This window comes from Erigeron canadensis, chromosome 4 (assembly GCF_010389155.1).
Source record: "Erigeron canadensis isolate Cc75 chromosome 4, C_canadensis_v1, whole genome shotgun sequence".
Classification (NCBI taxonomy): Eukaryota; Viridiplantae; Streptophyta; class Magnoliopsida; order Asterales; family Asteraceae; genus Erigeron; species Erigeron canadensis.
In genome coordinates, this window is record NC_057764.1 from 28540774 (window position 1) to 28565579 (window position 24806).

At 34.4% G+C, this 24806-nt stretch overlaps 2 protein-coding genes and 1 pseudogene across 4 annotated transcripts; 1 reads left to right on the forward strand and 2 right to left on the reverse strand.

Annotated features, from left to right (window-relative positions):
- Window positions 1–230: 230 nt before the first annotated feature.
- On the forward strand, window positions 231–1509 carry LOC122597308 (annotated as a pseudogene).
- A 3421-nt stretch (window positions 1510–4930) lies between these two features.
- Window positions 4931–9294, reverse strand: LOC122595728 (alpha,alpha-trehalose-phosphate synthase [UDP-forming] 6-like). 2 transcript variants are annotated; one of them, XM_043768157.1, is made up of 4 exons: window positions 9149–9294; window positions 6527–8541; window positions 5589–5862; window positions 4931–5475 (listed from the first exon to the last, which is right to left on the reverse strand). In XM_043768157.1, exons 2-4 carry the CDS (start codon window positions 8533–8535, stop codon window positions 5173–5175), a joined length of 2586 nt encoding a protein of 861 aa, XP_043624092.1. In that variant the 5' UTR covers window positions 8536–8541; window positions 9149–9294; the 3' UTR covers window positions 4931–5172. The 2 variants fall into 2 exon arrangements, with proteins under 2 accessions (XP_043624092.1, XP_043624093.1); XM_043768158.1 differs by lacking the exon at window positions 9149–9294 and having other exon boundaries at window positions 6527–8553.
- A 5763-nt stretch (window positions 9295–15057) lies between these two features.
- On the reverse strand, window positions 15058–17017 carry LOC122596615 (SNF1-related protein kinase regulatory subunit beta-3). Of its 2 annotated transcripts, none has more exons than XM_043769226.1 (3): window positions 16844–17017; window positions 15713–15747; window positions 15058–15618 (listed from the first exon to the last, which is right to left on the reverse strand). In XM_043769226.1, exon 3 carries the CDS (start codon window positions 15569–15571, stop codon window positions 15239–15241), a length of 333 nt encoding a protein of 110 aa, XP_043625161.1. In that variant the 5' UTR covers window positions 15572–15618; window positions 15713–15747; window positions 16844–17017; the 3' UTR covers window positions 15058–15238. The 2 variants fall into 2 exon arrangements, with proteins under 2 accessions (XP_043625161.1, XP_043625160.1); XM_043769225.1 differs by having other exon boundaries at window positions 15058–15565; window positions 15653–15747; window positions 16844–17013.
- Between the last annotated feature and the right edge of the window lie 7789 nt (window positions 17018–24806).

The window sequence follows — 24806 nt, forward strand, 5'->3', positions numbered from 1 at the left end:
TGCCATCGTCATCCGCCACCGCTATTACATCGCCCCACCGACGTCATCGCCGCTATCACCGCAGGCCACCACCACCGACACTATACAGGGCATTGTGTAGGTAGCGTTCTAGTTAACTAAAATAAAACTCCCGCATAGCGGTTCGAATATACTTTTTTAACCAGGAAATTAAGGTGCATCTATGTACATTTGTATGTTGAACCTGGTAAGTAAACAAATAGGGGGTTTCAATGGCAATTGCCATCGGTGCATTTCCAGTAAAAAGAATATCAAATCAACGTATATTCAATTCTTCTATTGGCTCTTCATATCATTAACATATAACATATACAAAAATATTCATATCATTAACATATAACATATACAAAAATATTCAGTAACATATAACAATGACATATAACAACTACGCTTATAATCATACAACCCAATAAAAATACATAAAAATTATTATTGTGAGTAACCTCCACAATTAACTTTAGAAAACAAATAATAAAAAACACATATACGAAATCTTAATACATGAACAAATATACATAAAAGAGTTTCAGTTTTTTTAATAGTAATAATAATTAAAAAAAAAAAGAAGAAGAAGAAGAAGCTCTTCTTATACAATATATGTATTACTGGCGTACGTGACCTTTCTTGTTTGGTTCACTTCATCGTTGTCTTTTTTATTATCGATTGAACAGTAATATATGGTAATATAATTAGCTTATGCGACTTTCTTTTATTGGCTTTCTTTTAGCGTCATATATTATTTTCGTTTAAATATATTTATTACCTTCGGTCAAATGACCAAGTATACTGCTAATATAGTATTAAACAAGTTTGATTTGTATCTATAAATACACAACAAATTATTTCATACAAAACATAGAACAAATGACACAAATAGTTTATAAAATACACTATAGTCTTTCTCCTTATCACTATTAATCCTTCACTCCCTTGCAACATTAGCTCACTCAAGAAAATACTACGATGAGAAGAAACCTTGCAAGAGAATCGTGGTCTACTACCATGACATCCTCTACAATGGCACAAATCTTGCCAATGCCACATCAGCCGCAGCCGCAAATAGTACCAACCTTGGGAATTATAACTTTGGGAAGCTTGTGGTCTTTGACGATCCCTTAACCAAAGACAACCATTTGTTATCTCCCCCGTGGCTCGAGCTCAAGGTTTTTACTTCTACGATATGAAGAACGAATTTAATGCTTGGTTTGCTTACACTTTGATCTTCAATTCGAGTGAACATAAAGGGACTATTAATGTTATGGGCGCGGATATGATAAGTGAAGAGACGAGGGATCTTTCTGTTGTTGGAGGCACCGGTGATTCCTTTATGGCACGAGGCATTGTTACTTTTCGTCCCGAAAGTATACAAGGTTTTGCGTACTTTAGGCTTCAAATGGACATCAAATTGTATGAGTGTTATTAATTTAATCAGATTTCAAGGTTGTAACCAGCGTTAGTAAACGCATGGTGATGTACTATTATCTATATATGTTCCACTTTTCTTAATAAATAAATGAATTGGCTTTATTTATATTTGTTGTTTCACAGAAAACTAATCGATATTTCTTTTGTGTTTGCACAACTAAAAACTCACTTTGATTGATAAAACTAAGGCCATATATATAGCCAGTACAATAAACAGAACTTACTAAAAATTAGCAACTAATAGATGACTACGTCTAGATAACTAGTCTTAGCTAATTAATCGGGAACCTCCTAAAGACTAGTACTTTATTAACAGTAACAAAGAAACATTCAAATTACTAAAATCAAACGTGCTAAATGTGTTGTGCTCAACAATATTGTATTCACATAAAATATTCAGCATCAATAATACCGTGAATTGTAATTTCAGACCACACCATTCTCGTTTTTCAAAAGAAAGTTGCAAATAGATCAATCCACTTTTTCCGTATCTTCTCGACAAATGGCGTTGCGGAAATCTCTACACTTCGGACTGCACTTAGAGTAGTTCCAATCTTGGGTTAATGTTAGGACCTACCATTTAGGTGTTCCCCTTTTCTTTGTTCAGATGCATTGCTCAGCTTGTTTCAAGGTATTTTCAGGAGATATATATATATATATATATATATGGGGATCATGTTGTCTCATGCGCATGTATTATTGGTATTAAACACCGGCATAACATGGTGCGTGACACCCTAGTTGACATCTGTTATCGATCGGTCTGAGATTTCAACTCGTAAAAAAGTTGATATTGCGCTTACTGGAGAAAGACACAACTCTTTATGTCCATTTGACATATTGTTTTACACATGGGATGGGGGCCAGACTTGATGTATAGAATCCATTTGAGAGGATCTTCGCCCTTGACACAAACTTGTATGGCTGACTTTGTGTCTGGCCATGCAATGACAGAGGTTGCCCAACGTAAACACATCAAGTATGAGACTAAGTGTGTAGGTATTAGATATGGGTTTTTTGCTTCTCATTTTTATCCTTTGCGAACTTGAAAAGGATGAAGTGACCGTTCTAAAACGGATTTGAAAGTTCTCCAATTACTCAAGACATTGGTGCGCGTGTTGCCCGCTTGTATATTTAGAAGAAATAGTTTTGCTGTAGCTAGAAGAGTGGTGCTCAAATAGTATCTCGGTTTTCCACTAATTTCTTGTAAATCCTACGAATTAGCTAAAAAGGAAATAGGTCGTACGGGTGAGTCAGGTTAAATGTAATGACCTCTTATTTCACTTTATTCAAATAACAAGATTACTATTGAAAAACAACAGGGTAAATCATAGTTGACACTTGACACCTAACTCTTCATAGAAGTTCAAGAATTAAAACAAGGCTTTTTAATGTAACTGATCCGACCCATTTTCATCTAATCCCATTTGACCCGTTACCCAACCTTACCTATGGTAGTCTGGTACGAATGAGAACAGAAGGTGCATGTACGTATTCTGTTGTGACCATGGGAGGCCTGGGGTGGGGTGGGGGGAACCGACCTCTAGACAGGGCACATGTTTAAAGGGACACAAAATCGTTAAAAAATTTCTATATATATTGCATATGTATAAGTATAATGTGTTGTATATATATATATATATATTTGATTCCAATAACTAGCTAATGACTGAATTATAAATATTATGATTTTATTACTGTTATAAAATCTCATTTGTCAAAAAATTGCTTGTATATTTGAATTCTCTAAGAACTATGGCATATTTTATCCCGTCTCGGCCTGAATACTCGAATCCTCAGGGCTGCCACTGGCGGTGACTAAAAGAGTTTTTGATTAAGGTGGTGATTTTAGTCCACATAACTTGTACCACATATATGCATTATTTACTTTTACAATCTGTTGTATAATTTGTACAGTGTAGTAAATTCATTAATATCAATTCTCTTTTAACAATCAGTAAACCATTCTACAAATTGGTTCGCTCTTTGCTCTCACAGGAAAAAACCATATTTCTTATCTCTGTGTAGGTGTTTAACATTTTTATTTTGCTGGAAGTTAGGCTTTTATTAAAGAGGAAATTCCTATATATATATTAAATCCCATGTGAGATTCGGATTGAGATTCCCTAAAGTTGTTTTCAACTAATTCTTTATTTTAATACTTTCATGGGGCCCACACATATGAGCTTCTTTTTCATTTTTTACTTTAGCTATATTTTACTTTAGCTATACTGTTGGTTTGGTTTTTTTCCGAACATAACATTTTTTATTTTAATTTTTTTGTGGGACTCACTTTGAAGTTTTGTTTTTTCTCTTTTATTTTTTAATAAGGATGTAATAATCATACTACATATTTTGATGTATTTATTATGGAAAATGATTAATCCTTTTAACAAAATAGCATAAAAACCCTCTTAACACTTTAACAAGATGACATGTGGTATCCAATAATTCTCTTTCCTAATCTTGCCCTTGATTTTTCCACATGTCATAATACAATAGTTAGGAAAATTTTAGGCTATTTCCTTAAGAGGGTTAATCATTTCCCATTTATAATACTGTAAATATTTTATAATATACTTTACAAGTATATAATGCACAACAATGATAAACTTATCAAATTTTGGTGGTACGAATGTTTTTATGGGCTCACTTTGAGGTTTTGTTTTTCGTCTTTTATTTTTTGATATTTTTAATAAGGAAAGTGATAATCATATCATATATTTTGATGCATTTACCATACTGTAAATATTTTATAACATACTTTACAAGTATATAATGCACAACAATGGTAAATATATATTAAAACCCGACCCCGTCATTTTCAAGCGTTTAGTAGCCGGCCCCATATTTTCGAATCTATCAGGCTTCACACTCATACTTTTTAGTTTTTACAAACCCATACAAGCTATAATTAACATTAGAAATTATATTGAAATAACACCGCCCTTTTTCAATCATCCCATTGTGACTAAACCCAACAAAAGTCATCTCATCGGGTTTTAACCCACTGTTAAGTGTTAACCATTCGAATAAAAAGAGATTCTGAAAAATGGGCCAGACCATGCATTACAGCTCGTGGTTTTCTTACCAGGCATTTCATCAAACATTTCCCATACATGTCAATAAGCGCGGAAACAACAAACTCGTTATCTTCACAACCAAACAACACAAGCAGGCAACACGTACATATAATTACTTAATTGTTGAAACATGTGTCTTGAGAATATGTGCGTGAAATTGTTGAATATGGTTAACTACTTGATTGTTGTGTCGTTTTTTTGGATTGTGGTGATGCAGAAATTAACAAGGAAAAGGAGTCTATTTTTACTCGGATATATGTAGCCTAACCGGATTATCCCATAACCGTTTACGAACCTTTCCCTGGCCCTGTCCATTTCCAAGATTGCACCAGCCGGTGACACTTGTAAAAAGGTCCAAGATGTTAACCCAATTGGCCATCTATAAAGCTACTAAAAGCAAACCCTTTAAACAAAATTAGAGTTAAAACGCCTTTAACATTCCTAATATGATTTCAACTCTTGTCGACAACTTCCAGTTCAATCGCTATTATCCCATTCGGGTTACAAGCCAAACAACAAAAGAAAGACATATGTACACTCTACTAAATTTTGAAAGTTTTAACGAATCACAGTTCTGCACCTTCCCTTTACTCGGAAATTTACAACTACAACACTAGAAAACATAGTAGGTTTTACGTGTAAACCGTCACGCAAAAACAAAGACATTATCAGACTGTTCAGAAACTGACGCCAGTCCTTGCATTAATCTAGCAATCTCGACAGTGTCATCAAGATAATATTTAGCCTTGCTCGGTTTATTCCCAACTGTGCAGGCGAAAACTTCTGCCTTCTGAGAAAATAATTCACCGGAAGCTACAGAACTGGTAATCACCTCAAACATGTCTTCATCTGATCGGTCATCTCCTATGCACAACACAAAATCTGGAATCATTCCTCTCTCTTGCATCGTGGTTAGTAGTCGTTTTGCCACCAGCCCCTTGCTTACCCCCTGCATACCATAAAATACACTATGAGTATTACTGTTATATACTAATTATCTTCATTCCAATAAGAATTCCAGTCCATTATATACCAAAATGCATGGACTGATCAGAATCATACCTGTGGTTTGACCTCAACACTACTCTGCCCTCTTTTCACTGTAACGGGCTCATTGGCGAGCACACTCTCAAGATGATCAAGAAGTTCTTTAGCTTGACAAGATCCAAAATCAGGGTCTGCATCTTCATAAGACCACACCAGGGCCGTTTCTTTATCTTCAATTGTTGACCCATCAGTCGTCTCGGTGTAAAGGGTCATAACTGGTCGAGCATTCTGCTTCCATCCACACTCTTCAACTTGTACACAAGTTTCCCATTCTTCATCACGCTTCAACCTGAACCACTCAACAAAATGAAATCAATATAAGATACTTATGAGTAGGGGTTGATTGAAGTTATGCTTTAGCAAAGGAAGTGTCATATGCTCATAGCAAAATAGTACAATTACATATCTAGAATTATAACAAAATTACACCTTCTAGACTCATCCTAAGACAAAGATACACTAAATCTTCAATATTTAAAACCTTCTGATTCAATAATAAGATTTTTACAGCATTAAAATCTAACTTCGAAAATCATATTTGGCACACTCTACTTATAGTAAGCTCAAAAACTTTGGACCAAAAATATGTCAGTCAACCCAACCCAGCCCAGGTCAGTCTGTTACTCAACCCGCCCATTTTGCCACTTCTAGTAGAAATGATAAAACAGCATGTGCATGTACCTAAGGAACACACCCGTGTTCTAGACTCATCCCAGGACAAAAATACTTGAACTATTCAACATATAAAACCTTCTAATTCAAGTAATAAAGATATTTACAGCATTGAAATCTAACTTCGAAAATTATCTTTGGCACACTTTACTTATTGTAAGCTCAAAAACTTTGGACCAAAAATATGTCAGTCAACCCAACTCAGCCCAGGTCAGTCTGTTACTCAACCCGCCCATTTTGCCACTTCTGGTAGAAATGATAAAAACAGCATGTGCATGTACCTAAGGAAACACCCATGTTCTGCTGCAAGACCGAGTTTTTCACAATCAGCAAACCATTCCACGAGTGTGGTTCGGCTCTTTGCACTCACAACAAAAACCATATTATTCTTATCTCTACATAAAGTGTTGAGCATTTCTATCGTGCTGGATGTAGGGCTTTTATCAATACTAGATTGAGGCATTAAAGTCCCATCATAGTCCAAAAGAATTGCTCTTGTTGTAGTTCGTTTATAGGCCGAAACTATATGTTCCATAGAAAGCTTCCGAAAGCTCAGATCTAAAGCAACCACTCTGAAACTCAACCCGAATCCGATCCCCCAACACCTTCGTCTCACATGATCTTTACATGTCCGTTCTAAATCCTGAAAAAAACTATGAGCCCAATACCCAACATCATGGCTACTAACATACTTATAATGCTTCTCATGTCTCATTTGCTTCTCGGGCTCACTTAGTTCCAAGGAATAATCCATTGCATCCGCCACAGCATCAATGTTCCATGGGTTAACACGAACGGCGCCACTTAAAGACGGAGAGCAGCCTATGAACTCAGAAACAACTAACATGCTTTTTTTTGGTGTAGATGGGTCCAAACCCAAAACCTTATCAAGCCGTTCATTTCCTTGACGGCTAATAACGTATTCATATGGTATAAGATTCATCCCATCTCTAACGGCCGTTACCAAGCAACATTCTGCAGCCACATAATAAGCAACCCGCTCGTAAAACTTCAGAGGCTCCTCGATTAAGATAACAGGCTCATAACCCGGTCTACCAAATGTCTCATTGATTCTTTTGACAGTAGAATAAGTCTCTGTTTTTACTTCTTTCACGTCTTTTCCTGTTCCTCTGGCAGGATTGGCTATTTGTACTAAAACAACTTTTCCTTGCCACTCAGGATGCTGAATTAAAAGCTGTTCCATTGCTAATAACTTCAAACTAATACCTTTGAAAATATCCAGATCATCAACCCCGAGCAGCATCGTCTTCCCCTGATTCTGAAACTGTTTCATGAGCTCACAAACTTTCGACTCAGTTTCAGGAAGGTTTAATACAGATTGAAGCTGATTCATATGAATTCCAACAGGAAGAATTTTGATAGTAACAGTTCGCCCGTAATATTCTAAACTTATATAACCCCGTTTCGATTCATAAGAAATTCCCAATAACCTACTACAACAAGAGAGAAAATGACGGGCATAATCAAAAGTATGGAACCCTATAAGATCTGAATTCAAAAGAGCTCTAAGAAGCTCTTCTCGGACAGGTAACGTTTTGTAAATCTCGGAAGATGGAAATGGGCTATGTAAGAAAAACCCAAGTTTAACCCGATTGAACCGTTTTCTTAGAAAGGTTGGTAAGACCATGAGATGATAATCATGGATCCAAACATAATCATCTTCAGGGTTTATCACTTCCATGATTTTATCCGCAAAAATCTTGTTAACTGAAACATAAGCTTGCCATAAAGATCGATTAAACCGCCCACCAAGATCAGGCGACAATGGCAACATGTAATGAAACAAAGGCCACAAATGTTGCTTACAAAACCCATGATAAAATCTTGTAAATAATTCAGGTGGTAAAAAAGTAGGCACACATTTAAAATTTTCTAAAAGTGTTTGCGAAACTTCATCTTGCTCATTCGGATGAATGTCTTCTTTTAAACAACCAACATAAATAACATCAATCTCGTCGTCTCCTAAACCATCTTTCAGCTGCAAAAGAAGCGAATTTTTATCCCAACTAAAAGTCCACCCTCTCGAACCATCAGTTTTCCGTTGAGCTTTAATGGGCAGCTGGTTAGCTACAATGATCAAACGGTCGTGTTGAACCGATGAAGATGATATATCAGAGCATACACTCTCTGACCGCTCATCATCTATGTCGGAAATTATGCCGGCTACGGTCATAATACGAGGGATTTGACGTGTCATTCGGGTGAAAGAAGACGACGGAAACTCTCCCGAGGCTAGATCTAACAAGTTTGAGTAAGATCTTGACACCATTTTCAACTACAAATAACACTATGAAACCAAATCAAAAAAAATAATAACACATAAAGTAAAGTCCTTATCAACTCAAACACATCAAGTAATCAAGATTTCCCACCTAATAACATTTATAAAATCATATACATATAAAAATGGCAAATTTATCAACTAACATAGACCCCCATTACAAAAATTAAACTACTTTATCAGCTAAAATCATCCACTTGAAAAATATACAATAAAAATGGCAAATTTATCAAGAAACAAGTAAATAAAAGCAAGAATCTTGCTAACAATAGTTAACACGTAATAAAGTATTGTACATGAAAGATAACCGCTTCTTAAAAGTAATTATCAACCCACACGTAAAAAAATACTACCTTACTGAAAGTTAACCTATATTTAGTAAAATCCATATTTTTTTTAAAAAGATGCAAAATTTCAGTATGATCTAGACACCCTTTTCAGCTAAATGAAAAACTAAGAGATAACATTTAGAAAAAAAAAAAACAAACAAACAAAAATGTATTAAATGTTCTTAGCAACTTTAATACATCAAAATAACAATATTCTGAGCTAAAAATGATAACAATTCATCAAGAAATTAAAATGGTATTCAAGAAATTACCTTTGGAAGCACATACACAGTGTCACAAAGTGAAAGAAAATTTGTTGACAGCTAATGAAAATGAAACCTGAAAAAGGGATTTTTTTTTAATATTTTGTTTGTTTTTCGGATCAAGAAAATATCAAACTAACCTACAGAATAGTATAGAAGTTATATCGTGTGTATGTATATATTGTTGGGAATATCATTAATTATTTAATTATTGGAGCAAATGAAAACAAAACCAAAATGAGGGATTTACAAGAAAATATGTTGAAGTTTACCAGGTTGGTTTTTTGTTCTTTATCTAATAAAAGTAACTGTTTTCAACTACAAGTGGAAAAGTGAAAAAAGAAAAAAGAAATCTTGAAAAATGAGAAGTGAAACTTGAAAAGACTAAAGTTTAGTGGCCCCTTTACAAGTGAGTTTAAGCTTTTGATTAGTGGAATTAAGAAAAGGATTCAATGTTTTAATTATGAGTTAAATACAAGTGATAAGGCAAATGGTCCTGAGATATTCAAGACCTACACTTTAGTCCTTTTAAGTTAAAATTTTACAATTATTATTTGTTAGGTAATGCGAATGTTAGTAAAAAAAAATTCTAATTCTCACATTAACATATAATATCATATTTTTCTCATCATCCCATTTGATAACATACTTTATTATTTTCTTAAACTGTTTTACAAGTTTGGACGTTTTTCACTGACCCGCGATATTCGTCTTCTCTTTTCTCCATCTTGATGATTCCCCCGACGAACCTTGAGGACGAGATGTTGCCAACTGTATCATCCAAGACGAGATAGTGACAAGATAAATATACGCTATTCAGATAAACCTTAATTGTTAGCTCTAAACTTTTTTGTCGTTGTGTATATATAATTATAAGTACATCATCATTTATTCATTCGATAACATATTACTGACAATGTTAAAATATTTCATTATCAAAACTCTCTTTGTTTATAATATGAGTTCTTTAGATGTTTAAACAATTAAGTTTAAATTGCAAAAACATTTCCAAATATTATCTTTTGCGATTGATATCAATTATTCCTTATCACATAATCGCAATTAAAATGCAACATCAAATATCCCAAGGTGAATATGGAAAAAGGAAACTCCCAATGTGGAGAGAAAAAAGATGTGTTTTCGAATCATGCTAACAAAATTTCCAACTATAGGAAGGCCAAACTCTACAATAGGTACACGTACACATACCAGTGACACAAACGGAATTTTGGTGCATATAACATGGATAAGACAATAAAAATTTCATTAAAAAGCCAAAAACACAAAATTGGAGGTTAGTTGACTATAATTGCAAGTTGCAACATATTTAACATACTGTACTATTCCTCAAAACAAGGCTGCATCAACATCAACATAAAATATATGATAACATTTCCAACATTTGCGTTGAAAAAGCTAAATAATAGTTTAATAATAGGACTTTAAAACTAAATTAAATATTATTAGACGTTAGAACAAGTTACATTTAAACATATAAAATCTTTTTGTCACTAAAATAGTTCATCCAACACATACTATATATCTAAAATGCCATTTTGTTTTGTTACAAGTTCTTACATTATGGCTGCTTACTCGACCAACATATTTACACACCTAGGTGACAAGACGTCCTTATTGTAAAAGGGGGGTAGATACTAGAATAAAACAAATCTTAATGTAATTCTTTTATTTGTTTGATGTGGCATTTTATCAAGGATCAAACCCCACTTTAGGTGCATTGTTGGCAACATGCGATTAGATGAAAAACCCATTGTTACTGATGTGGCTAATTTATATCCATTACCCAAATCGTTATTGGCTATTTTACTATATGTTTTAAGTCGTTTTTGTATGCATTTGATGCGTTTATGGTGTTTGTTAGTGTTTACAGGTTCTAAACAGGTTACGCGTCCAATTGGTACATTTTTGGATGATTATTGGCCTGGAAGTGCAATATGATGTTGAGAGTTGATTTGAGTGGAAGAAACGGCAAAGTTTGGCAAGTAATCGAGATCGAAAGTAGTTGGTTCTGTACAAGTCGTGACTGCGCCGCAGTAGGGATGCATGTAGTCCACTGCGCCGCAGCCAATATCCTTGGAAACAAATGAAGATTGCCCCACTGCGCCGCAGTGGGGGTCGTAAGTAAATGACTGCGCCGCAGTCAGGAAAGGAAGAAAGGAGGTCGTGGATTCATACTGCACCGCAGTGGTGATCACACGAACCACTGCACCGCAGTCACTTGAAGTCAAAGTCAAACTACACCTCACTGCGCCGCAGTGAGGGAAGGCTCAACCCCACTGCGCCGCAGTGGGTGCACGAGAGAATCAGACTTGCCTTGTTTTTGCATCAGATTTTGGAGGAGTATAAATAGAAAACCCTAGGTCGAAAATTGGGCATCAAAAATCTTTCTAGGAGCTGTTCTACAAGGGTTCTTCTTCCTCCAATCAAGATTATTCCTTAGGCGGATTCGTTGAAGATTCACAGGCACCCATCTAGATCGTATCTACTTATTGTCTTGCATTTTATTTTCTTCAAACGATTGGTACATCATGTTTCTCTTCTATTTTATTCATTATTGTGAATTGATCATGAGTGGCTAAACGTTTAATCATCCACCTTGATGAAACTAGACGGATAATGTGATTGCAATATTTTTAATTCAAAAAAGGGTTTATTTAATTATCGTTGTTATGTGATCTTGACGATGTTAACTCTTTTCATTAATTAATTTTGATATTGGTTGCATAGGATTCTTCGTTGGTGGTACCAGTTGAATGTGTATGTGATTTTAAAACGGTTACTTGTCTATAAGTAATTATCACTAGTTCATGGTATGATAGTGAATATCATTTTAAGAAAAGATTAATTTTGTCAACGTGATTGATATCGGTTGGTGGTACCACGCTATTGTCATATATGTTCAATTGATAATTTAATAGTCAATAAAACTGATTGATAGAAAAATTGTCTTAGTTTTGGTGGTACCGGCTTGGGTAATTCGACTAGCAGTTAGGTGATTCGATAATTTGTTCACGGTTGGTGGTACCACGTGAGTATCTTAATCTTATCACGGTTATCTTTAAACTCTAGAGAATTTGATCTTTATTAAATGCAATCACATTTGAAGTCGAAGGAAGTCAAGGTGGATGACTTTTAATTATATTGTCTGAAGTTTTCTTTTAAATTTATGCAATTATTTTGCAAACCCATTTACTTTATTTGTCAAAAGGATTTTCGAAGCAACACCCGTTTTCCAAACCATTTCATGAGCAACTAATCATTTCCCAATCCCTGAGAACGAACTCAGACTTACCTCTTAACTATATTACAAACGATCAGGTTCACTGCCCGTGAGTACGTAGTAATGAGTTTTTGGATAGTTTTAGTTTTATAAATTTAAAACTCGATTTTGCACATCAGTTACCATTTACATACGCTTGTGCCTTTTCGTATATAAAAACAAGCCACAAAAGATAGAAATGGTAAAACAGTGGGAGCAAATGGAGAATTTGTAGACATAAATTTTGATTGATGAGTCATCTTTGCATTTGATGATCACATGACATGTAACCTTGCAAAGACTTCAACCTATGAAATGTTTGAGTTATTTGTTTCTCATCCACTACACTACCTTTAGTATGTTCTTTCTAAATATGTTTGCCCATTTACATATTGTTTAGCTATGAATGGTAAATATATCATGATACATTGAATCTAGTTATAATGTGGCATTTTGTAAGTTAGATTAGGCCTAAGTCAAATAAAGATCTAAATAAAGAGAAATGAATATACATTTGTAACGATTACATGAAAATAAACACTAAAGATCTAATAAAATGATAAAACCAACTCCCGAGACCCACATAGTAGATTTAGAAGATACCCCTGATCAACCCACCTAAGTGGAGTTGGTTATTATGTATACTGATATACATGTAAATTTAGAAGTATAAGAAATATTTTAACGATTCATGATAATTTAAAATTAAAATTCTAAATAATAAGCCAAACATTTGTATAAGAAGTTAAAAAAGTATATACTAATTAATACAAGAATTGTTTTTTGAATAGTTTTTGGTTTTGGCTTTGAGAAAAGGGAACAAGAAAAGCAGGTGCCAGTGTGGCACAAGAACAGTATGGATAAGTCTTGCAAAAGTTTGTTCACGTGACCCCACGTGCTTATGCACGCAAGCCAAGCGTACACTGTTTGGTCTAACCTTTCCTCATCCTAGAGCAAAAAAAAATAATAAATAAACAACTGGTAGAAAAATACTGTACATCAGAGCTTATTGGATTAGTGGTTCATGTTTACATTATTTGACTTCTATCCATAATTTACATTGAACAAGATAATAATGTATGATAAAGAAAATTATATCTTATGTATAGATGCACTCATCATATTAAACCAATGATTTATAATAACGATTAACTCTAACAATGCAAACAAGAATATTAAAAACTTAACATTTAACTCTAAGAAAGCAGCATGGTTGGATCAGTGGTAAACACTCTTGCCTCTGGAGATAGAGGTCATGGATTCGATCCTCATCCCATAGGTTGGAGGGCATTTTCTATCATTTAGGTAGAAACTGGAAGCAGCCTCTCTACTTAGGTAGAGGTAAGGTCTGCCTACATCTTAACCTCCCCTATACACCGTCGAAGTATTGGGGCTCAAAACCCGCAGAAGGCGGCACTGAGCAGTTACTTACTTAACATTTAACTCTAACAAATTTTATCTTTATAAATATAAGAAACTAGTTTATAAACCAAATAATTAAAAAGAAATGATACTAAGAAATGATACTAATTTGTAAACCAAATAAACCAAATTTTATCCTAGTAAAAGGTTCAGAAATGATAATAAGATGATGCTAACATGCATGACAATAAAAATAACATGTGAAAAAAGTGTAATTTAATAACATCTAAGACTATTACTAAGGGAGATCATAGAGTGAGCTCTTTAGAATGTCAAACTTCCTTTGCATCCATCTTACACTTTCATTGCTTGTTTGGACAGGCTGCTTGATAATCTTTCACCTTTTATTAATACATTATTGTTCGGTAAACTAAATTGTACTTCATCTAATTTTATTCTGGGTAAAAGGTTATCCGATGGATATACTTCATCCAATCTCTTATGTCATATCGTTCGATATAATGATTTACCTGATGAGATGGTATCACGAAATACTCGTCGGGAAAAACTGAAAAGGCATTATCTATTTGGCATTTTACTTAAACGCAAAATGGAAAAAGTTCCCGGGAGTGGCATCATTGGAAGTGATCGCAATAGGAATGATTCAAAGTGATCTCCATAACACTATCGTGTTACATTCTACAAAAGGATACGACATTATATATTTAAGACTTATCTTACTCGTTTATCCATTTTATTCCTCCGAAATCATAAACATTATTAAGACACTTGTTAGAATCAAACAAACAGTATTAACAAGAAGAAATAACTATTTTAAACTTGTCATAATATTGGTTAGAACCAATTAACATGTTCCAAAAAAAAATTAAAGAACCCATTAACAAGACATTGCATCATTCCTCGTTGAGTGTTATATAGACATATAAATCTTTATGTAAGTCAGCGTTATCTATTATGAATATCCTTTTTCCTTTTTTTCAAACGCAAGGGCTTCAACATCCAGTGTCAAATCATTGCTTACACATATAAAATAGTTGAATTTGACTGTTAAAAGAGAATGGAGGAAAAAAGAAAAGGAAAAAAAATAAAAATAAATAACAAATGCAAGAAACACACAAAGGTTTGAAGCTTAAGCATTGTAGTACACTAGCACCCTTCGAGTTAGCCTCAGGTAACTAAGCTTACAAAGAACCGACATTTTTCATAACACTTAACAATTTGTACTAATAAATACGGAGTATATCATATAAGATAGTTTGAAACATGAAATTTAAGAAACCTTCGATTTACAGAAGTACAAATCGTCAACATAAATGTGTAGAACCTTTAAAAAAAAAATATGAACATCAGTTAACAATGCCAGTCCACACAAACTGAAACCACCTGAACGAACCACTTTGGTCCTGGATCCAATCACACAAAAAGATATAAATTAATCAAGTGCTGCTGCTACCCCTTCTTTGAACCGGTTTATAGAGTACAACATTCACGTATTTGGCCCGAAAACGATGAGAAAACCCAAGTGCTACTACTGACCGTGGAGCCTCTCGGTTTTCAATGTAAAGATGGTTAAGGACAACATGTTGTGGGTCGGGTAATGGGGCGGCTGGTACACCATTATTGGGGTAGCTCAGTACAGTGTGTTGTAAATGTTGAGGAACAACAGGTGGGTCCCGGCCATCATCTTCACTTGCAGCATAGATGTTGTTGTAACTTGCATCGGGTGATTTAGGGACTTCAAAGCCAGCAACAACAGGTGTTTCCTGCATAATGATTATATAGTGTTGCAAACAGCTTTTAGTTATCGTTAATATACCTATGTTAAAAAAAAAAGTTGTTCAGAGACTCACTTGATCTTGACCACGAGAATTGTTCATACTGAATAAGAAATGTAGATTAAAGTGCAATACCAAATCATCAAACAGGTCCTGCTAAATCGTCCAACCTGAAAGCACACACAATAGACTGATTTCAAGGGGGGGAAAAACAGAAATTCTACGGCTTGAAGTTTTGGCCCAAACAATCAAGTGCTACTAAAAATGAAAGGTGAGAGACATACTGCTAAAGAAAACTGTATGAAGCCTGCCTCATAATTTGGCAAAACATGGGTGGCCTAACTATAGTATACAATATACCTATCATACAGATAGACAGATAGTAGTCAAACTTTCTAAATGTCAACACTTGCACAGATGGTGAAGTTGTGCAGATCCCGATTCCTATAACTGGCATGAAACTAAGAAGCCTAACAACGAAACTATACATCTAATGATCTAAAGCCTACATCGGAATAAGATGTCATTGCTCTGATTGGAATTCAACTAGATACACTTAGATAGATTCGTCATTTATTCACCACAACTATGCAACGGATAAGGCGGGCAACCTGCAACGACTATAAAAGGGTCGCTACTACAAAGTTCGTAAACTGTAGTTCATTAGTTTCTACATTTGTCCACCTAAGAAACATATATCAATTTACTCTCGTATGCAGAAACTGCGGACAATATATAAGCTTAGGCAAACACGCATATAATCTTACACGAATAACTACTTCAATCTAATTCATTAAGAATCGTGTATGGCAGACTAGCAATTCACTAAAGCTCGGAAATCCATTAAACCGTAAAACCTCTAGACATACAATGAGCTACAACTGCAGACATGTAACCTAACTAATCTATCGTACTAACCGTACATTCGACGGTCAAACTCGCTTCAAAACTATTTACTGTGGCTTTTTTCAGCATCAAAAAATGAAAATATTTTAATTTAATTAGTAAAAATCACATATTCACCACACTCACAATATGTCCTCATCAAATATCTCAGATTTCATATATTATTATACAGAAGATAATCTACATAATATACGTATTTATTCTAGCTATATCTATACATGATTTTAAATTATAAAACAAAGATAAATCGCATTTGAAAAAATTAAAGTATAACAACAACAACATCCAACAACAACAACAACAACAACAACAACAACAATAATAATAATAATAATGAGAAGGAGAAATTGATGAACGTACCTGATGCAGTGAATTAACGTTTGATAAATTTATATATCTATATATATAGACTGTAATTTATAGATATATCAGATTTCTACCAAGTGTTACAATTTGTAGAATAAAAGAAAATTTATTTATTATGGAACCCTAGAAATGTAACAAAGGGGGCAAAAAAAGCGTAGGTACAGAGAGGGGAGCGAATAGTGGGACAGGCTTTTTTAAAAGACCATGAATTAGCCCGGGTTTTTAATGGGCCATCGTTATAGAGGCCTATGTTTTATAACCCATCCATTCATTTCTCGTATCATTTCACCTTTGTCACTTACATTTTTCTCTGTTAACATTGTCTTCTCATTATTTTTATCATTTATTTTCCTTTTCTAATTATTCACCTTCAAGTTTAATACTTATTATATCGTTAAAAACCCTACACCGTACCAAATCAAAATAAAATAAATAACATAAAAAAAAAAATAAAAGCAAAAAAGGACACACGTTCTCTCATCTAGAATAAGTGAATTGCTTCGCCATCTCTTCTCATCTTGATCTTTCACCTACCTTCACAACTAGTCACCTTTATCACATGGCATTTGACCTTAGGGTTTCACTCAGCCCTTACTAATGATTTCACCAATAAGACCATCCACAACAAGGATGTCCATAGAAAATTTGTGGTGACATGGAGAATGTCCATCCATGGTTGTTTGTAGAGAAGGATTGTGAAAGATGAAGAGAGATAAAGGTAAAAGACAAAAGTTACTTTGGAATTTATATGGTTGTTTGTAAGAAGGATAAATATATTATTGTTGTGGGTAAAAAGTGTTTGTGGGAAGGATGGATGAAAGCATGTTGATTAGGATGTTTGTTAGAAGAATATCCTGAACTGATGCGGATAGTTTAAGATACAAAGTCTAAATTTAATTTAAGCTTCATTAACATTAGCTGGGTTGTAGAGATAAATTGGGTTAATTTGTTTAATTCATGATTATTTCTTTTTCTTTTCTTTTCTTTTTTTTTTTTTACAGTTTTTGTTGTTTTAAAATTATGTTTTAACTTGATTCTTTATATTACTCATGATACTCTTGTGGACTGTAGAATTGCTCGGAAAGTTTGGAGGGATATAAACAAATGGCTTAACATTGATATCCCTACGAACTTAGACCAATTGGATATCCTTGGGTTTGTGGACAGTAAGTTTGCTGATCCCCACGCAATCAAATTGATTAAATCCATTGTTTTTGTTGTATGGTGGGAATTGTGGCGTTTTCGAAACGACGTGGCGTTTAATACCATCAAGAAACGAGACATTGTACTTGCAGATTCTATAGTTATTATTCTTTTTTGTGGTTTAAGAAGAGATATAAGAAAAAAAAATCTCTTCGGAAGATTGGATCAAAAACCCGCTTCTGCCTTCGAAGGATCAAGCTACAAGGGTTGAGTGTAGGGATGGCAACGGGGTGGGTATTGTCGGATATCTTGATCCCCATCCCCGTCCCCAGTTTCCACTTGTAATCCCCATCCCTGTCGGGGATATAAATTACATCCCCATACCTGTCCCCGTCGGGTATCGGATATATCCATTTTGTGCTTACATAAATTTATTGTAGCATAATATAAGTAGTAGTTCGACATTTTTTTATATATATAAACTAATATCTATGTTAACTAAATGATAAATGAAATATAACACATAAAAGTATTAAATAAAAACTCTAAATTTAATATAATTCTAGATTAAACTTAAATTAGTTCTAATAAATATATAGTAATTTCGGGGTCGGGTATGGGGATCGGGAATTTACGGTTTCCCATCCCCGTCCCCATCTCCATCGGGGAATAGAATTAAATCCCCATACCCGTCCCCATCCCCGGTCATATCGGGGATTCCTCAGTCAAATCGGGTTCGGGTATCGGATTCCCCATCGGGTATAGGTAATTTTGCCATCTCTAGTTGAGTGATGTCTTTTCGTGTTTGCTTCTACCATGCCCGGTACTGGTATGCTTTGATCCTACTTGCACAGAGTATCAAACAAATTGGAATGTATTGGACTTTTGGTTCTAGTAAAGAAGATATGCATTATTGGATATTATGCTGCTACTTTTGGATCGGTTGCAATGGGCCATTATTGGGATGCCGCATGTTTTTGTCATTTGTTTAGTGTTGGTATGTACTCTTGTCACAAATCGGATTTCTATCCATTTCGTTTTGAGAAGTGATATTCGTATCGTTATATTTGATGGATCTACCACATCGTATAAGTTGTACATCTAACCGTACAAGTCAGTATTGCACAATTATGGTAGATCTATCAAAATAAGTTGCACGAATATCACTTCTCTTTCGTTTATTGTTGTAACATCCCAAACTTTTTATGTTTGACTTGACGTGTCCGTTAGTTAACGTTAGGTTTCATTAAGTTATGTGCTTTAAACGAGATTATGTGATTAAACGCTTATGTGTTTAATGTGTTATGATAAATGTGAGTAAACCTAAAGTAGTTAAAAGTAAAGTTATAAAATTCAAATACTTGTTAGGTTGTTAAGTGTCCCGGTTAGTAAGTTAAGCTTTGAATGCGATGTTTTAGAAGTTGGGGGACTTAAGATGACTAAAGGAAAGTGATGGCTAGGGGTTTAAGAGTTAATTAGGTTTCCCAAATTTTCAAAAATCTATATCTTACGTGTGTGTGAGCCCCAAGCCGCCCTTCCCTCTCCTCCAAAGAAAATTCCCTTCAAAACCCTACGTTTCTTGGTGTTTGATTGAAGTTTGATCAAGATCTTTCATCCTTGTGATTGTATACAGGCAATATAGATGATGTAAGTGCAACCTAGAGGGGGGGTGAATAGGTTGTACCCGATTTTTAACTTGGTTTACAAAACTTTTTGATTAACAATCAATCTTAACTTACTAGTTACAAAACTTGCATGATTTGAACAACAAAGAAGTTAACCCTTGCAGCTATAACAACCAATTGAATCCTTGTGAAGCAAATATGATAACAAGATAATGAACAATAATAAGAAGATAAGGGTAAGAAAGTATATCACCACATGAACACCACGATATATAGTGGTTGGGGTCGGATGTTAACTAATCCGCCTTAATCCACTCCTCGATACACAATCGAGATTTTGTAGCACTATCTTTCTCCAAAACCGATGGAGAGTCCGCAATACAATCTTGACACTTCAAGATGAGCCAACAATTCCTAACCACTAGGAATTTACCAAGTCTTGACACTTCAAGACACACCAATGATTCCTAACCACTAGGAAATCTTCAATTCTTGACACTTCAAGAATTTTCCCAACTCTAACCACTAGAGTTTATTTTACACCCAAATAATCTTGACACTTCAAGATATAAAGTTTCCTAACCACTAGGAAACACAAACTCTTGACACTTCAAGAGAATACACAACAATCACACTCACTAGTGTAATTCAATACACAATTTGTAGGCTCTCAATTATTTCACTAAATAATCTCCTCACTACAAATTTGACACTCTTGCTAATAATCAATGATATAAGATTTGTATGATAAGAATGTATGTTTTCAGGAGTTGTAGATGCAAGAGGTGAGTTCCCAAAGTCACCAAGTCTTCAATTTATAGCTCAAAAGTGTTTTATGACCGTTTGACCCAGACGGCTCTTAACTGAGGTCGTCCTCCATGGCACAAGAGTCGTGCTTCAAACAAGACCCGTGCCTTACCTGGAACTTCACAAAAGGCCTTGTATATCTCCAATATTGTCTCCACCACAAGAAAGAATCATCCATTTACAAGTTTAACTAAAAGGAGAATAGAAGAAAGAGAACTAAATGTTTACCAAGTATGGATGTTTGGGGAATGGGTAAGTCACATGATATGATATGGAAATGAATCTACACCCCACTCAAATTTCATATATAAATCAGATCTCATCCATATGTTGAACAATTTTGACCATTTAATTAACATTGACTTTTGTTGACCTTCAATACTTAGAAAAATTCTAGCCTCCAATTTTTGTGAGAATTCAAAGTATTTAGATTTAGATTTTAACAATTGCAAACATCTTAGAATGGTAATGTAAGACTTAGGAGCAAGTTTCGGGTAATGAACATATGTAACGAGTGCTCGGTAAATCTCATCAATTTGGACAGAACAGGGACGACCTTTGTTCCTACAAGAGCCGTCCACTGGAGCCGTCCCCTGAACAAGAGCCGTGCTCTTTTATACTTAGAAAATTTTCGACTTTCAGATTTGGCGAAAAACGAAAGTTGTTGTTTTTAAAATCTTTCAATTGTAAACATCTTAGAACATCAATATAAGCTTATGGAGCAAGTTTGGGTTCACGGAAATGTGTAACGATGGCCCGGTGAAAAACTAGTGAATTGGACAGAAGGAGCACGACCTTTACAGGACATGAGGCCGTCCTCTGGAGCCGTGCTCTGAACTGAGGCTGTGCCTGGGTTTTTCGACAACTTGCTACATTTAACTCAAACTTGACGTTTTCATCATTTTTGGTTCCGAATTAGCGTATGTATGCCCAAATCATTATTTGTAACAATCGTCTCATAATGTTCTAAAATAAGTTCTTTGAAACGCACTTTCGCCACTAGAACGGCTAGACAGTTCAAATTATCTAAGTTCTCGACGTACTTTAGACCTAAATTATGTGCTTATATGAAGGTCAATTTGATCTTAAATCTTGATTTATATGACGAGTTCATGACTAAATACAATGAAATATTAAAGTTCGGTTCATAAACGTTCATGTTCATAAAAGTTCTAGACCAAAATGTTCGCAAATGGTCCTTGCATTAATTGAGTTCATTTAATATGGGAAAGGTATATAAAGAAAAGTTTGAGAAACCTAGAGAGAGGAACAACCATATTTCATCTCCTTTTTCTTTCTCACTCTAGAAACACATAGTGCAGCCACATTTTCACACACAAAATTCATCTTTAGATTTTGGATTGTTGAACCAAAATCATTTGTACTTTTAGCATCCTTGTGATAATCAAAACATATTTCCGGAATCAAATCTCAGGTAACAACAACAAATTATGAGTTTTTGATCAAATTAAAAGTGTACTTTTTCAAGTTCATGTTCTTGATGATTTGGTCCAAATTTTGATATGAAATCGTGTTAATGATTAATGGGTTTGTGTCTAAATGTGTTTAATAACATTTATGTGAACAAATTTGGGTCATAACATGCTTTAATCTACAAAACCCATTTTTGAAAGTGAAAGAAAACTTGTTCTTGATGTGCCACACCTTGTTCATGTTATAGATGGTCTTGAAATCGTTAAAAGTGTTAATGGTTAATGTAACTGTGCATATATGTACAAGTTCTATGTTCTAACAAGTCCCGGAATCGATCTAGATCTTCGTACTATGTTCTGTTCTTGTTCAGCTCGTCCTGGTTGATGGGACGGTCTTGGTGGGACGATCTTGGTCCCCAAGATCGTCCTAGGCAGCTCCTTGGTGCTTGGTTCTTGTTCGTTCGATCTTGTGTGGTGTTGTGATGTTGTTGGTACGTTTAATGGGTAACTAATCCTTTGGATTGGTTTAGCTCAAACACTTGTTCTTGAAACGATCATGTGCCTTGTTATTGTTCTTGTTCTTGTCATTGTTCTGACATAGATCTTATTTGACGTACTTGAGCTTTATGAGCATATTATCACATTACAGTTCAGTTCTGGCCAATCGGTTTAGCAGTGACAACTTATAACTAAAGTTCATTATATGTTCTTGTTCTGTTCATTCTATTATAAAGTACTTATGTTCAAAGTGCAGATCTTGACCTAGTTCTTATTATTATAAAGTACTTATGTTCAAAGTGCAGATCTTGATCTAGCTCTTGTTACTACAAAGTACATTGGTTCAACGTACAAAACTTATGATCTGGTTCTTACAATACATATATACTTATATGTAAACTAAAAGTACATTATGTGAATCTCACCAACTACTTTTGTAGTTGACCTTTTGAACTTACATGCTTTTCAGGCTAGGTTAAGTAGATCTTGTTAGCATAGAAGTCTTCCTTTCTAAGCTCATCCTTTTGGCGAGTGTTCGAGCGTACAAGGTCAGGAGCAGTGAAGACCTTCCTTGCTATTTCAGTTCAAGTTCTGTTCTTAAAAGACAATTGTTCTGTCTTATGATTATTGACTATTTGAGTACATCTTATGTTCTATAATAAATATCGTACTTCTGTTCTTTGTTAATGTTAATGGCTATGTTGGAACTTGTACTGTGTGCAATTGTGCTTATCTGTGCATCCTGTATATTCCGCTTTAGCGGGGTGTTACATTATTAATACCATCTTACACATTCTATAAATTGTTATGGCACACCACACATTGATCGACGCTATAGATAGTGCTACTTTGCGTCTTTATAAAACGTTTTTTAGAAGGATGTTGAAGCATGTAAGAATATACGTATGATCAATTATATTTAACACTTACCTTCATGTGGTATGTTCTTAATCATCATCAAAACTAACGAGTGCCTTAATAATGTTATAACTTTATTAAACCATGTATGCACCAACAATCTCCCCCTTTTTGATGATGACAACAATATAACACATGTAGGTAAATGTTCTATATAATTGGTCATGTTAACTACATAACATACCTACATGCTTCTCCCCCTTTGTCGAATCAAAAAGAAGGGAAATAGGTATTAGAGCCTAGGTTTTGATCCGTGGGACATGTGGGTACCTAACGATAGCTCCCCCTTGAAAGTTACCTACCGACAAGAACCATAAGCACATACAAGTATGAAAGTGATATAGGCACAATACACATATTTAATTAATGCCACCGATGTGCACATAAGTCATAAATCATGAAACATGAATCAAGATATTATACTAACACAACACATTTAGAGGCAAGTGAGTATGCATAGAAGTATACATGCAATAATATTTTACCTCCCCCTAGATTGTAGCTCCCCCTCAAATTATACATCAATGTCAATCTTCACATTTCACTTAATATACTTTGGTGAACAAGACTCAAATAAGGAACATGAAAATGATTTTGATCATACGTTTTAGGTCATCATATGCCAAGGTCCCACTACATTTGCTTCTCATATTATGTTTTCCTCAAAGTGACATATTATCGCATCAAATTACGAATGGTTTATATAAGTACATGAAAAAACCAATACGTTTTCAGTTATGAGCACCATGCATGAATTATGATATTAACTAGGTCCCATTACCACAATTATTTCTCTATAGTCATTCAAGGTTCAAGTATGATATGACCATATTGGTATGTCATACTATAATTCAATATGCTCACAACACTTCTCAATATATTTTTCAAGCATGTACATGATCAACAATGTATGCACCAAGATAGATTTTACATATAAGACACGTGGCAATTACATCATGCTTGAATGTTCATTTTTCTTGATTGTTAACTAATTTTTCATGAAGTATTCAATCAATAGAGTATGAGCAAACACATTCTTTAAATTTCATCGAGTCGTGAATATATGCACCACATATAGTTTTGACACATAAGCATAGGGCATATACATTTGTTCATGTATAAGAGTATGTTCTAGACATAGCTACATGAATATTTATCATTTAAGCACACTAATACACCTAGTCATATAGTGGCAATCATTGTATTAGGTCTACACTTATTATCTTGATCTTCATAATAGTTCATCATATTCAAGCACAAGATAATATTGACTCACTTCCAATCGATTTAGCATGTTAATTCATGTACACTTAGTTCAAGAGTTTCTAGACATGAAATTAACACACATTTTGCAATTAAGGCATGTAGTTGCTATGAATATTGTAGATACCAAATATAATTTGTCTTAAAGAAAACTTCGATGTGTAAGTCTATTAATCAATCTTATTTGTACTCAATTCTCTTACACATGCTAAGACTCTTCATGCATTTACTTTGTTCACATTGTAATCGCAAACGATTAAGCATGCAACC